The sequence below is a fragment of the Mesoplodon mirus genome, assembly GCF_964341445.2.
Source record: "Mesoplodon mirus genome assembly, chromosome: 7".
Lineage (NCBI taxonomy): Eukaryota > Metazoa > Chordata > Mammalia > Artiodactyla > Ziphiidae > Mesoplodon > Mesoplodon mirus.
The window spans coordinates 103,410,173-103,426,647 of NC_138983.1; the positions used below are offsets into that span (position 1 = coordinate 103,410,173).

Sequence of the window (16,475 nt, forward strand, 5' to 3'; positions counted from 1 at the left end):
ACAAATTATTAATATGTGCAAAAATTGAAATGAACTTCAAGGGAATGATGCCAAGGGAAAAATTTTAAAAAGCCAATCCCGAAGATGAAGTAATTCATGATGATATTTACATATTATTCTTTTTTTTTTTTTTTTTCTTTTTACGGTATGCGGGCCTCTCACTGCTGTGGCCTCTCCCGTTGCGGAGCACAGGCTCCAGACGCGCAGGCCCAGCGGCCGTGGCCCACGGGCCCAGCCGCTCCGCGGCACATGGGATCCTCCCAGACCGGGGCACGAACCCGTATCCCCTGCATCGGCAGGCGGACTCTCAACCACCGCGCCACCAGGGAGGCCCACATATTATTCTTAAAATAACAAAACTGTGGAGATGGAGAACAGATTAGAAGTTGCCAAGGGTTAGAGATGGGGGTAGAAAGTACAGCGGGGGATCTTTGTGAGGTTTTTGTGGTCCCAGTACAAATAATACAGCAATCTTGGTTTTAACCCCGAAAGATGTTTAAAAGCAATTCCTAATAAGAGGTGTCCAGATATTTAGCAATGGCAGCAGATTAGAGGTATAGCTACCCAACATGACAGCTTCAAAACAGATGGTACTAATTCAATGCATATGTTAATTTTTAAAAGGCCAATCACAATACTTAAATGGTATATATCTTAATGATATTATTCTAAGGATCCAGCTATACCAGATGGACTAGCAGGATTTTCTGTACATTCAATCTTATTTAAGACAGTAAATCTTATAATAAGACAGTTAAAAAAAGAAAAAGAAAAAAAAAACAAACCAACTACAGTTGGATATTCTCATAGGAAGATGAGGTGAAAATATGTAGCAGCGGTTCAAAAGCTTAAGCAGTGGCACCTAAATTTGGCTGCACATTAGAATCATCTGAAGCACTTTTTAAAAACCCTCACACCAACAGTTGGTCATCCTAAACCAATAAAATCATTTTAAATCTCCTCAGACGATGCCATTGTCTAGCCAGAAGTGAGAACCAGCGGACTAAGCAGAAGGGGATGTTTCTACAAAGATTTCTTAACAATAAGTTCTTTCACCCAATCAGATTTACCTTCCTGCAAAGGGGTAAAGAAGGCTAGATGTTGTCCATACTTGCTTAGCTTTAATGAGCACTTGTGACTTGCCCAAAACCTAGATCATGTTTCCCCTAAATTTCATGTGATTTCCTAAGTTTTTCAAATCCAGGGCTAAGGGGTTTGCCAGGATGAGATTTTAAGTGCTCACACAGGGGAAGTCCCTGGCAAACCAGGACAGAGGTCACTCTACATTGAAAGGTAAAGCATCCTAAATAACCCTGCCACTGCCCCCAGATACTCGTCTGTGCCAACCAGTGGAGAAAAGGCATTCTCCATTACCACCACGGCAAATGCTGCTGTACTTGCCTTGGCTACTCCCTATCTTTTCCAGGCGTCTCTCCCCTTCACCTGCTGGTGGACGCTTTGGCAGCTGCCAATGCAGATATTTTCAAACTTTAAGGTGAATAAAAATCATCTGCAGGGCCAGTTATAACAGAGATCACTGAGCCCCACTAGAGTTGCTGATTCCATAGGGCTGGGACAGGGCCCTAAAACTTGAATATCTGACACATTATCAGGGGACGCTGGTAAAGCTGGTCAGGTTGTTACCGAATGCACGTTCGTGTGTCTGAAGCACAGTGGGGCCAAACAAACCGAAAGGTTGCAGTCTGGAGCAGAGAAAGGTTTATTGCAGGATCGAGCAAGGAGAGGGGTGGCTCGTGTTCCAAAAACCCTGAAATCTCCAAAGGATTTCAGCAAAGCATTTTTAAAGGCCACGTGAGGGAGGGACGTCCCAGGGAATGTGATCAGCTCGTGCACAATCATCTGACTGGCTGATGTTGAGGCCACAGGGCAGGTAACATTATCCATCCTGAGGTGCCAGAAGGTCTGGGGGCTGTGTGCTCATGATCATCAAAGAGTTAATTTCTTCCATTGGGTGGTGGTTTTTAGCATCTGAAAACTCAAGAAATATGCCTGAGATACTATTATCTGAGGACTTCAGAGAGGAACTACAGCAGAGGCTATGGGGGATGGGTCTGTCCTAGGAAGGCCCCATAGGGTACTGCTTGGTTACAAGGTGACCATACTTTGAGAACCACTGCTCTAGTGGCTTGGAATGTTAAAGTAATGGAAGAATCCCTGCCCAGATCTAGATTCTAGTATCACCAGCTATTTTGGTGGGGGGAAGGGTAAGTTCTGTCCTTGCTTGGACTTCTTGTTCATTTATATCAAAGCCTATTTGAGGCAGTGCACTCGGCAGTCCTGCAGATCTGTCTTTTGCTTCAACGGTGTTTGGAATGAACAGACCCAGGGACACTCCTTGCTCCAGCCCCCGACCACCCTCCAACATTTCTTCCTGTCGCAACCTTTGGAATCAGCCACTCAGCTATCCTCAGCCTCCAGGACAGGCCAACACCGTTTTTGGAGCTTAGCTCCTTATCACTGATCAACCACGAGTTCCCAGGTTCGTCAGAATTATTCCATCGAGGTGGAGGCCGCCATCCACCGCCTGTTCAACATGCATCTGTGGACACTTACCTCTCTCTAAGCTTCTATTTCCACAGCAACAGTGGGACTCTGGACAATGGGGGCCACAGTTTTCGCCAACTGGCTGAAGAGAAGTGTGAGGGCGCCCAGCGACTCTTGAAAATGCAAAACAAGTGCTGCGGCCGCGCCCTCTTCCAGGATGCGCGGAAGCCTTCTCAAGATGAGTGGGGTAAAACCCAGGACACTGTGCAAGCCGCCATTCTTAGGGAGAAGAACCTGAACCAGGCACTATCGGATCTGCGCGCCCTGGGTCCTGCCCGCGCAGACTCCCACCTCTGTGACTTCCTGGAGAGCCGCTTCCTGGACGAGCAGCTGAAACTCATCAAGAAGATGGGCAACCACCTGACCAACCTCCGCAGGCTGGCTGGTCCGCAGGCTGTGCTGGGCGAGTATCTTTTCGAAAGGCTCACGCTCGAGCACAAACAGGAGTCTCTGAAGTCCAGCGGCCTCTGAGGAGCCCCTCTGGCGTCAGAGCTTCTGCCTGAAGCCCAGCTCTGCAGCCACTAGGCAGCTTTGTAACCGCCCTGGAGCCCTCTCCCAAGCCTTGGACCAAATGGAAACAATAACGCTTTTTGCAGAAGGAAAAAAAATGCCTATTTGAAACACAAACAGAATAAAGAGAAAAAAAGAAATATATATATATATTCATGTTCTTTTAACATGTGAATTGCCCCACTTTATCTGTGTGAAATACGTTTGTTCCCGTTATTGGGCTGGTTCTCAAGCTTTGCTGCTCGTATGAATTACCTAAAGAGCTTTTTTTTTTTTTTTTTTTTTAGTATTAAATATATTTTTAAATTAGTTTCTGCTTTATAACAAACTGAATCAGTTATACATATACATCTGTTCCCATATCCCTTCCCCTAAAGAGCTTTTAAGAGAAACTTTGGTGTCTGGGTCCCAGCCCCAGAGATTTTGATTCAGTAGGTCTAGGGAGGAGCCTGGGCACCGGGAGGTCTCAGAGTTCCCCAGGTGATTCTAATATGCAGCAACTTTGTGAACCACCTCTTGGCTTCAATCCAGCTAGTGATCAGATATTAAATCTAAGACACATGGGCTAGTGCGTGAGCTCTGCTGCTAGGCGTGTTCCATTTTCTTCCTCCTGGAAGATTCGTGCCAGGGAAAATGATTGATAGTTGTGTTACTTCTCTGAAATGGATAGAAATTTCCAATTAGCGTGAACAGGGGAGGGTGAATGGGTGAATGCAAAAAGGTGTATCATTTATGTATTTCCCTATGTGTATGGCTAGAAGCTTTTGCAACTGACGTCTGCCCTACTTTTCATGCGAATGGTAGTGCTTGTCCTCCTAATGCAGCTGTAAACTTTATCAGCCCATAGGTAGACAGCATCACAAAATATTTACCCCTCCCCACTGGCCCACTCTCAAGCTTCACTCCCCTTCCCCAATACACAAATGTACATCAGTGTGCTTGAGACCAACATCAACATACTGACCTTCAATTCTTCTACTTTGCAGCTTCCCTCTTATCAGGAGGTGTCAGCATTTAGTGCCCAGAGGAGGCATTTCCAGTCATCTCAGCTTAGAGGTCAAATATCCAAATATCCAAAGTAAAAAAGGTTAAAGGAAAGAAGAAGAAGAAGAAAGCAAGGAAGAAAAGAAGGAAACAATTTTCTTATCTCATAGTAATAAGGCAGTTTTCCTTAAAAAAAAATAAAGACTTAAGCCTTAAATTCTCTTTCCTAATCAAAATGTGCTTTTCCGTCTTTAGACTATTCCTCTTATATCCTGTATTATTCATGATGTTTAATTCTTGAAATAGCACATGGCTGAAAACAGAAGCTAACCTCTTGTCCACTATGAATTAAATCTTCTTTTCCTAGGACCCGTCTACAATGTACAGTTTGGGGTTTGCCAACATAATTATTTTCTCTGAACTAAGGTACAGCATTTTGCCTTTTCAATATAGAGTTATACAATACATTGTTAACACAACATAGTCAATATAGTCAATACAACTATAACACACATGATATGATGCCACTTTGGTGGTTTTCTTCATCCATGTAATTCTGAAATTTGACAGTATAGTTTTCATATTCTAATGAGCTGAGTATTACCTTTGCAAGGATAGAAAAATAAAATAACTTCATAATATTCTTGTGTGGTTTGCCCCTGGGGTGGATTACCATAATGGGGGCATATTTGAGCCTTTCTCCAAGTCATTAAAAAACCTCCAGCGAGTAGCCCCTTGTCCTCTCCAGGAAATTGCGGGAAAGTATCTTTAATCACAATAATCCTGGGGGGAGAAATCTCGGAAATAAGACATCTGCTTCTGTGCCTTGTTGTTTTGCACAATAGCAATGATTGCTTTAGCAGCTTCTATTGCCATATGTGTATAGTAAGTAAATGAACATAAAATTGAATGAATGCATAAAAGAAGGATAAACCCACCGAGTTTAACAAATCCACTCTCTCACCTGCTGTGCCCTGAAACGTGAAAGAAAGAATCACGGGATCATAAGGATTCATAAAAAAACAGTCTCTGTTAACAATATTGACAGGAGGTATAAGGATGATTTGTCTGATGTGGGACCAACAGCTTAACTGCTTAATTCTTTTTTTTAAGGGCAAATCATTCATTTATTGTTTAAAGATAGCAAGACAACATCTGAATTTTTGTAGCACAATTTAAATGTTTTACTTTTTTGATAAAGCAGAGTATAATAGAAAAACAATTAGTTTCCAGTAATATCTCTATCTCTATTCAGAATTAAGTCTTCCACAGACATGTAACCTGGAAACAAAAGCCTGTTCCAATAAGCAAAGCTTCAACAGAGCGGCTACTTTTCGGGCCAGGGAAAGGTTCATCCCTATAGGATGATGATGTGCTGTGTAAAATGGCTGCAAGGTCACAGCCTTGAGGGCGTTGGAAGTCTGTTATCCTATTCCACATTAAGTAGTTTGGTGAACTTCAAACGACCGTTCGTCCGCAACCAAGCTGCCAACCTTTAACTGATATTTCAAACAGGTAAAAAATAAATGAAAAGAAATCCCTACACTGATGTTCCTCGATTTACACTGTTAACTGGTTCATTAACATGTAATTCTGGCTAAGAATTACATTTGAGACTCCTTGCTCAGATTCTGGTTAACAGTACTAATCTTTAGAAATTCAAGTTCTCATTCATCAATAATTTGTCAGCTAGGATACATTCAGGCATCAGCTGCAACTACAGAACAGGTGCAGTGCCTCAGCGCTTCGGAAAGACAGAATGTACACCACCACCAGCAGACACAATACCTGTCACTAGACGGCACGTGTGCAGGACAGCAAGACACAAACGTCTATTCAGATGTGCCGCGGAGCAGCCGGAGAAAGAGGACTTCACCGCCCAGGGTCAGAAGGGACGGGGTAAGGAACCGAAGTAGCACCGACGAATGCGGTCAGAAGGACCAAGACAACTGATGGTTGCAAGGCAAGTTTTATTATGCTCCGGTTGCAGATTATATAGACTAGAAATGGAAGGTTGCCAGATGGTGGTTTACATTATCTATAGACTGTCTCGGCTCAAGGTTAACTTCCCTGGGAGAAAACCCATAAGCCCAGAATCATCCAAAATAACCTGCATGTGCAGGGGGGAGACAGCTTTGCTTGTCTCATTTTACATTCTTTCTGATTTCTGGGCCCTGGTGATTTATCTCCCATGGAATGGAACAAGGAGGGGAACAAGTAGGGACAGTCCCTTCGAGCAGCGGCGGCATGCCTGGCATGTCCGTAGCCTGATCTCAAGGCTGACTGTTTCCCTCAGTTCCCCCTTTTCTATTTTTTAATTTTTGCTGCAAAATAATTCCATGAAGCGTAGTGCCGAGAGTAGTATATTGTTGCATGAGGATACGAAACAGACATGAGAAGATTGTTATCAATAATAGGCAAATTATGGCCAGGGTAATAAATCCTGACAACCCTCCAGTGATCCACGACTGAGGGTTTAACCACTTTAAATGGTCCAGTAAAGTTTTAATTACATCTTCTTGCCAAATATCATCAAGATGTGCATTTTGTATATCCTGAATTTCAGCATTTAATTTCTTAAGATCAAGACTAATATTATTATCTGACCAAACGCTCAGCAGATGCATTTTTACTTTTTCCCATTCCCAAACACAGTCATTGTACTTGTAAGGAGTAACACAAATCCACGTATACTTTTCATGACAAGCTAAACGCATCCTCAATTTTAATGCTGCCATCTGATCTCCAATCCCCCAAATTGCGTTTTTAAATTCATCTAACTTGTTATTCATCTGTAAATCTATGTGACTTTGTAAAGATAAAGCAAGACTGGTATTTTGAGATAACTGATTAGCAAAGTGAGCATGATTAATACTCTGTGAAAGAGCAAGACGGGCAGTAGCCGCGGTAGCAGACAGAGCAGCCAAGGCAAGTCAACTTACTATTAGCCACCCAATAAAGCGTCTCCTTCTCTGCAAGGCTTTAGAGAGTTCCACCCATGCCTGTACTCCAGTATCTTCATACCAAGGTTCTCTCAGATGTACAGGCGCCATAACATATATGGGTTGCTTTAGTATAAGCACAGATTGTGTCCCTGCAGAAGGGAACATACAACTGTAAAAATACAATGAACACAGCTAATATTATATCCTCCTTTGGAAGAATTACCAATGTTAATAGAACCAATCAAAAGTGTATATGGAGGAGCAACACAAGTTATAACAGGTGTATTGGAATAAGTTAGAGCTAGTTTCCATATACCCCAGTTCTTTTGAAATGCGATAAACCTATCTATGACGGGAATAGAAGAGATAAGAATTTACCCCTTGGTATAATCTATAGTACACCATATTTGGTTATTATTCCAAGATGCATTGCAACATTCAAAATTGGATCCAGGAAAGTTAATGGTCATAAAAGGAGGAAATTGATTTTTTGATTTTCTCCTAAGAATAGTAACCATATGTCCAGCCATAAGTATCCCTTGTCCTCCAAGTAAACGCTTCATACACAAATAATTTCCTGAATCTTCACCTGTAACCTTGGCTACAGTAATAGCGGAATCCCTAAGTGGTGAGGCGTATGAGATTCGACCTCTAATATTAATAGGTTGCCCATTTTTATAGCAAATGGTGGTATCCTTAAGATCCTCTCGTCGGCTGGTAGCCGGGCATGTAAGAGTAATGTTGGTTCCTGTAAAACGAAGGATGCCTGGAGAGCCTGACAAACTAATTGATTGATCCGTTCCCTCATAAACATCTGTATGCTCATAACTAATAGCCTTTAAACATCCAGTTTCCAGATGCAATGGGTTAAGACAGACAGGATAGGTACTAAACCAGTTAGTATAATTTACAGACATATTGATTTGTTTTATATTCCCAATAAGAGGCCCATAAACAGTATCATTGTAAAATACAGGAAACTCTGCTTCAGACCAAGATATGGGTTTTAATAGTGGAGGATCAGGTACATAGGCCCAGTAAGTTGCTGCATTAACAGAGGGAACACATGAAATGGTTGCCAACATAGCCAAAAATAAAGTCACAGGTGTAACAGGATTATTCTGTTGTTTCACTAACTCTTGAGCTCGTGAAACCAATTGTTTAATTTGTCCCCAAGTTGGAACATCACTCCTTTGAGTCGTCCTGGCAAGTGGTCTCCTCTTCTTCTTCTTTTTCTGAATCAACACTGTCAAATTTTCGGGAGAGATGCAGAGCTTCTTCATCTTCTGAACTAGTTGTGAGCTGTGGCGAGCCATCTATTTGCTTGACTAAGCAAGCGCTCAGGAAGCCAGAGAGGTCCAGGAGCTGATCTGGGAAATATACACACGTGACCACGTCCCCAAATCAACACAGGATCAGGACCACGCCAAGTGCTGGTTAGCGGATCTTTCCCGAGGACCTCCAGAGATTGAAAGGCCAATCTTGGCTCAGCCACCAACCTTTCCCCTGTCAACAGTGAGAAAATTTAAAATAAACAGAGCATGATTTATAAGGTTATATAGTGTTGTTCTATATAATTCCCCCATTTTTATTTTTTCAATAGTTAGCTTTAAAGGTCTATTTGCACGTTGTATAATACCTTGTCCTTGAGGGTTATATGGAATGCCTGTAATATTGGTAATTTGTAATGAATTACAAAATGTTGCAAAAGCAACACTAGTGTGAGTGGGCCCATTATCTGTTTTAATAATTTTGGGAAGGTTCATGAAAGCAAAACAGTGTGATAAATGAGTGATAACATGTTTAGTAGCTTCTCGGGTCTGTGCTGTAGCACAGAGGAAACCAGAATAAGTATCAGTAGTGACATGAACAAACTGTAATTTCCCAAAAGACGGGATATGAGTAACATCCATTTGCCATAAATGACTAGGTAATAATCCACGAGGATTAACACCATAATGTGGAACAGGAAGGTGAGGTAAGCACTGTGGGCATTGCTTAACAATTTGCCGGGCGGCTCCACGAGGAAGGGAAAATTGTTTGTGTAATGTAGCCGCTGACTGATGGTGTAAAGCATGCGATTGCTGTGCTGCTTGTGAAGCAGTTTGATCATAACTTACCATAATATGAGGGTGTCCAGGACATGGACCATGAGTACCAACAGTATGAAGATAATGAATGCAATACCTTAGCCATTCTTGACAGCATGACGAACGGAAAGGAGGAGGACGGTAAATTGGGATATGTCCTGCTTTAGGGAAAAGAGATTGAGGAGGAAGAGTAACTTTAACTTTATTTTTGGGAGGAAAATGCACAGGATAAAGATCACGTTTAGATCGAGTTAAAACATCTGCAGTCGCATTCATTTTAGACAATGGACCAGACAAGTTAGAATGAGCACGATATGCAGAGCTGCAACAGGACCATCGTGGGAACGAATAAGCTGTTGAAGTAAACGAAAAGACGATGATAATTCAGGGTTATTAGTATATCCTCTGGTTGCAGTCTCCAGAAGAAATAATAAGCTAATAAGATATTTACTATCAGAAAACAAATTAAAAGATATAGAAGGCAAATGTTTAAAAGCCATAATGACAGCATACAGTTCAACACGTTGAGCTGAAGTCAAGGAAGTTTGTTTAATGAGTTTTGTTCCGTCGTCAACGATTACAGTAGCCACTCCTGAAGAAGAACCGTCTGTAAAAACCAAAGGTACATGAGGAATAGGCTGTTGCCTAATTATAGAAGGAAAGATGTAAGAGTTAAGTTTGCTGAATTGGATCAATTTATCAGCAGGCTAATGGCATTCCAAGGTACCTGAAAATCCTGCAAGAACAAGACCCCATTCATTACTATGTTGAAAAAGCCAATTTTGTTGACTAACTGAATAAGGGATAATAATTTGAGAAGGTTCTATACCTATAAGTTGTAAGCATCTAGTTCTACCTTGCATTATTAACTTAATAATAAGTTCATAATAAGGGTTAATAACTTTAGAGGATGTAGTTTTCATACGAATCCATTCAATAATTCCAACAGTTTGCCATAAGATGGCAGTAGGCACATGAGGTGTTGGACAAACAACTAAAGACATGGGCAGGTGAGTATGTATTTGAGTTAATTGTGCAGAGCTGATAGCTCTATTAACTATTTGGAAAGCTTGAAATCCTCTGGAGTCATAGATCGTGAAGTAGAAGGATCTGAGTCACCTTTAAGGATATCAAATAAAGGCTCTAACTGAGCAGTAGGAACTTCTAAGGAAGGCCTTAGCCAATTAATATCTCCAAGTAATTTTTGAAAATCATTTAATGTTTTTCAATTATCAACTCGAATTTGCAGTTTTTGAGGCCTAATGGTAGAGTTATCAATATATTTTCCCAAATAGAAAAATGGAGATTGTCTTTGAATTTTTTCTGAGGCAATGACCAGGCCAAATGATTGTAAGGATTGTTGTAAAAATTGGGAAGCAGTCTCTAATCAAGAAATATTATCAGTGGCTAAAAGTATATCATCCATATAATGTATGAGATATAACGTTGGAAACCTTTTTCTCACAGGAGTTAAGGCCTGAGCCACATATATTTGGCATAATGTAGGACTATTTGCCATGCCCTGAGGCAATACTTTCCATTGAAATCTCCTCATGGGTTCCTTAAAATTTAAGGAAGGCGAGCTAAAAGCAAAATGTTTTCTATCTTCAGGAAACAAAGGAATAGTGAAAAAACACTCTTTAAATCTATAACTAAAAGATGATAATTGTGTGGTATGGCTGTTGGAGAGGGTAGGCCTAGTTGAAGAGCTCCCATTATTAGCATAGTTTTATTAATAGCTCTTAGACCCTGTAATAACCTCTATTTTCCAGACTTTTTCTTGATAATAAAAATAGGAGTATTCCAAGGACTATTGCAAATTTCTAAATGCCCTAATTGTTCCAGTACTAATTGTTCTGCAGCTTCTAATTTCTCCTTTGTGAGGGGTCATTGGTCCACCCATACAGGGTCATCACTCAGCCAAGTAATTGGACCAGCAGTGAGTGGAGGAGAATCCAAGGCCCCTAAGAAAAACCCAAACCTTGTCTATCACTTTTTATTTTCACATCAATAGGATAGACAGTTCCTTTTTGATTTGTTCCCAGCCCTTTTGTGGGAAGAAATCCTTGATCCAACACCATATTAGAGACATGAGAATTTGGACTATAAAGTAATACTCCCATTTCCTTTAATATATCTTGGCCCAAGAGGTTTAAAGGCAGCCCAGGCAAAACATAAGGCTGGAAGTATCCTGAATGGCCTTCACTATCTTGCCATAATAATAACTGACTACTTGGCATAGGAGAACTCTGTCCTATTCCTTGAAGTTCTGTAATAATAGGACTAACGGGCCAATGTTTAGGCCAGTGCATCTGCGTCATAACAGAGACATCAGCTCCAGTGTCTAACAACCTGAAAAAACCTTTCCATTCATGGCTCATTTCATTTCTGGACATTCTTTCCCTATCTTCTGAATCCAGTAGGCAGCACTAGATGATCCAAAAGCCTTTGTTTCTCTCTTTTGATGTTGTAAAATTTGTCCATGAGGTACAAAGGGCAAAAGTAGCAATTGTGCAATTTTATCACCAGGAGAAATCGTTATTATATTTTTAATAGTTTGTGCCATGATTTTTATTTCTCCTTCGTACTCAGAGTCTATGAGTCCTGGCCTAATAGTTAAACCCTTCATGGCGACACTACTTCTTCCCAATAATAGTCCAATCAAACCCTTGGGTAAAGGTCCATAGATGCCCATAGAGAGGGCCTGAGGACCCATTGCAGGAGTTAATACATATCAGGCGGAGGTACTGAGGTCCAGTCCTGTGCTTCCTGCTGTTGCTCTGGAGAGCGAAGATATTGTATGTTTTTGTTTTTGGTTAATGTCTGATTGATAGTTTGAGGAGGATACACAGACGTTGCCCCTACTATTTGTTGGGGCCGGGGAAGGCCCCGGGAGAAGTTTCCCGACAGTGGTGTCCCATCCCTGTGGGCCACTGAGCGACAATCTCATGCCCAACGTTTTCCCCTATTGCATTTAGGGCATAAACCAGGGATTTTCGGACCATCTGGAGGTTTTTGAGTAGGGAAGGAAGGAGCAGGGTTACAATGAAAAGATCCACATTCTCCAGCAAAATGACCTGCCTTTCCGCATTGAAAACTAGTCTTTGTTCTCTTTTGATTGTTTTTAAACCCCACTTTAGTTAATGCTGCAGCCCTAGCAGCACCCTGTATATAAGCAGGCCCAAGGTCTGCACAAAGGCGAATATAATCCTCCAGTGTTCCCCGTTTTCTCCAAGGTCGAATCGCAGCCTGACATGCATTATTAGCATTTTCAAAAGCAAGTTGCTTAACTACAATTGTACCAGAGAGTCCATCCACAATGAGTCTCCCCACCGCCTGTAACAATCTATCTCCACAATGAGTCTCCCCACCGCCTGTAACAATCTATCTACAAAATCAGCATATGGTTCATCAGGTCCCTGTCTCATTTTTGAAAGATCCTCAGTTTTGTGTGTAGAAGGTAATTTCCTCCAGGCTTGTAATGCCAAATGATTTATTTGAGGATAAGCAACAAAGGTATAAGTTAATTGATCTTGTAAAGAAATATATGGTCCTTCCCCAATCAGCATATGATAATCCACTGGAATATCATGGGTAGCATTCTTTTCTGCTTGTTCAGCAGCCCGTTCATAAAAATTAAACTTCCATATTAAATAATCTCCACCATTTAAACAAGCTCGTGCAATAGACTTCCAATCAGCGGGGGAAAGAGCTTCTCCTGCAATAGTGTCAACCATAGCAGTAGTAAAAGGAGCAGTGGGCCCATACTGAGCACAAGCAGATTTTAAATCTTTCAAAACTTTAAAAGGAAGAGCCTGATGCTCCCTAATAGCCTGTTGAGGATTATTAGGATCAGGTCTTTCTATGAGAGGACAACAGAAAATAGGATCTTCTCCTCGTTTTATTGCTGCTTATACAGCACGTTGCAAGAGACTGAGCATTTTTACAGATTTAGATTTTTGAGGAAGACAGTCCTTACTAATTTGCAGCTTTTTCACTGACTTATCTATCATAGCCATTAGAAAATCATCCTCAGGATGATTCTCTCTTTTATGTTTTTTTTCTCTCTCTCTTTTATGTTTAAAAGCCTCATCGGTTAAGTCAAAATGTTCCTCTTCATCTGAAATATTTAAATTAATTAGCTCTTTCGGTTTAGGAAGTGGCGACACAGTAGCTGATAATACAGTCTTGTCTTCTGTCAGAGGCTTATGTTTTTCTGACTTTACATTCAAATCAACACTATCATGAGAAGAACCTAAACATATTTTTATCAGATTCCACAAACTAAATGTAACAACAGCAGTATGAGTAGGCCCTCGAGACTCATAATAATTTTTTAAATCTTCTCCAACTTTCTGCCAGATTTCTGTGTCACAGAGCCGCCATCAGGAAACCAGGGAGATACATCATGGATATGCTGCCAAAATTCAGTCAACTGTGAGGTAGAAACTTTATTACCCCGAGCTATAAGCATGGAAAGTAAAACCTGAGCAAATAATTCACGCTCCTTTGAGCCCTTTTGCCCCATCTTCTTTTACTTCTGACTGTTGCCTTATGCCTCTATTAGTTTCACTTTTACTCGTGGCCACACATATTTTGCATAAGGGTTCTCTTACCTGCACTTTCTTTTCCTTTTAATTGCCTTCACGCTTCAGGTCCCTGTTCGGGCGCCACTTGCCATGGACCAGCCTCAGAAAGAGGATTTCACCGCCCAGGGTCAGAAGGGACGGGGTAAGGAACTGAAGTAGCACCAACGAATGGGGTCAGAAGGACCAAGACAACTGATGGTTGCAAGGTAAGTTTTATTATGCTACAGGTACAGATTATATAGACTAGAAAAGGGAAGGTTGCCAGACGGTGGTTTACATTATCTAATGACTGTCTCGGCTCAAGGTTAACTTCCCTGGGAGAAAACCCATAAACCCAGAATCATCCAAAATAACCTGCATGTGCAGGGGGAGACAGCTTTGCTTGTCTCATTTTACTTTCTTTCTGATTTCTGGGCCCTGGTGATTTATCTCCCATGGAATGGAACAAGGAGGGGAACAAGTAGGGACAGTCCCTTCGAGCAGCAGCGGCATGCCTGGCATGTCCGAAGGTGCTCTCAAGGCTGACTGCTTCCCACACATATGTTGGCTTGTTTAAGCCTCAAGCCCTCGATCCTTTGTTGAAATACAATAATTTCATTCCTATGGTTTTCAATACCAAAAACTCTACCTCCAGGAGGGTTAAAGTCTAATTTGTACTCCAAACCAAGTAGCAGTGCAGTTCGCTACTACTGAGGCTGAATCCATAAAGACTTCAAGACCACGACCAGAAGACAAGTTATTATATATAATACCCTAGAAGGCCTGAAACATAATTATCATATACATAGCTGGTCCTTCAGAGCTTTTTACCTATAACATGTTTTTTGATGAAAGTTATTGAATGTACTGGAGATAACTGTGAACTACTGATCAAATATTTGAATACTTATACTTACCTGGAATTTCATTTCTGCTGAAAGAAAAAGGAAGAACAGGACTCACCTAAAACAAAACAAACTTTAGAAATGAAAGTAAACATCTTATCACACACTATCACTTTTGGAAGCAGCATAGAGGGGCAGTCAACAGTAAAACACTGGTGAAATAGGACAAAACTCTAGGCCAAAAATCCATTATTATTATCATCAGTCACAGTACCACAACTGTGCCCTTCATAATTAATAAGCACTCCTAAGAATCTTCATTTGGCACCAGATGATGTGTTTAAGAGAAACACTCTGGGAGGTTTTGAATCAGACTTGGTTTTTGTTAGCCAAGTTACAGGAGAATTTTTAAAGTGGGGGGAAGGGAAGAAGGAAACGGACCAGAAAAAGAATTGAAGCCATCATCTACAAACCAACAAAGCACTGAGAGTTCCAAACGTTATGTCAGACACTAAAATGACTGACACAGGCTCAAGCGGTTTATAAAACCTAGAAAAAGACTACACCAGCAAAGTCCCCATTTATCTGTAGAGTTCAGAAACTAAAACAAGGAATATTTCAGCTTAACACCTGATCTCAAGAGAATCATATACACTTCACATGAATAAAAATACCTGAAACCAAACATTTTTAAAAGCTCCAATACCCAAAATAGAAAGAAAAAAATTAATTCAGAAGACTCAATCCATCCATGATAATCACAAAACGGCTGGGCAATCTCTATCTCCCTTCCACACTAACCATCCATCCCCTGGAAGACCAAGGCAGATCAGACCTTCCAGACTTACCTTCCAGACCTTCCAGACACCTGGCTGCAGCAAAATTCGATGGAATCTCCTTGTGGAACAGCAGTTTCCCATCTCTTGTGTCTCTCCCTGTCATGATCATGCAGGAAGCAAGTCTGGCTGTGCTATTTCTTATCATTGTGTGTCACCCATCTGCAACATGATATTGAAAAAGTAGTTCCCTTTCCCCCAGAAGGCTGAGGCTCAGCTACAGGGGTAATTCTCCTGGGCACACAGTCATTATTTAGGCCGACTCAGTGACTTCAACAGGCTTAATCATGTGATCAGGCTTGTTGCCAGCTGCATAATGCTCCCACATCTGTAGATAGAGCCACTCTAGTTCCATCGTGTATTGTTTGGTGTTGAACAGAGGGCTAGATGTTCTCTGCTTCCAGACTTTGCCACGAATTTTCTTCAGGTATTCTACATCAGTTCCCAGTTTCACAGCTATCTCTTCATATTCTTGTCTATTTTTAGCAATCAGCTCAAGACAGCCTAAACAAGTGAGCTGGGAAGCTGCAACTCGGGAAGCAAGAGTCTCTCCTGGCATAGTCACCATGGGGGTCCCTGCCCAAAGGACGTCCATCCCTGTGGTGTGTCCATTACAGAGTGGAGTGTCCAAGCACACATCAGCCAGCTGGCCTCTCCGAACATGTTCCTCTTTAGGAGCAACAGGGGAAAAAATGAGACGGTTCGGGCGAAGGCCCATATTTTGTGCGTACTGTTGAATATTAGCTTCTCCTGCTGCTGGAAAACGCAACAGCCACAGTACACTATTGGGAACACGCTTCAGAATATTTGCCCACACCTGCAAAGTAGATGGGTCAATTTTGTATAACTGATTAAAGTTACAGTACACAATGGCATCTTCCGGTAACCCGTACTGAGAACGTGTGGTTACAATAATGGTACGGGGAACCTCCTCTCCAGTGGCAGCCTTAGTGTTGATCAGGGTAGTTGCCAGTCCATTGCTAATATTGAATCCATTAATTGTAATCTGAATTTGTCCTCTGTTAATCATTTCAATAACTGCTTCTGCAACAGTATTCATAGGAATGACAGGCATATTAAGAGTTGTATTATTGCTGTCTGCGTTGTCTTCTCCATCAGGACATTTCATCTT

At 41.4% G+C, this 16,475-nt stretch overlaps 1 protein-coding gene across 1 annotated transcript; it reads left to right on the top strand.

Annotated features, from left to right (window-relative positions):
- Window positions 1-402: 402 nt before the first annotated feature.
- LOC309808922 (ferritin light chain-like) lies at window positions 403-3,590 on the top strand (the record flags this gene model as incomplete). Its single annotated transcript, XM_082629489.1, has 2 exons — window positions 403-433; window positions 2,342-3,590. The coding sequence occupies 2 exons, from the start codon at window positions 403-405 to the stop codon at window positions 3,034-3,036; spliced, it is 726 nt and encodes a 241-aa protein (XP_082485615.1). The 3' UTR covers window positions 3,037-3,590.
- Between the last annotated feature and the right edge of the window lie 12,885 nt (window positions 3,591-16,475).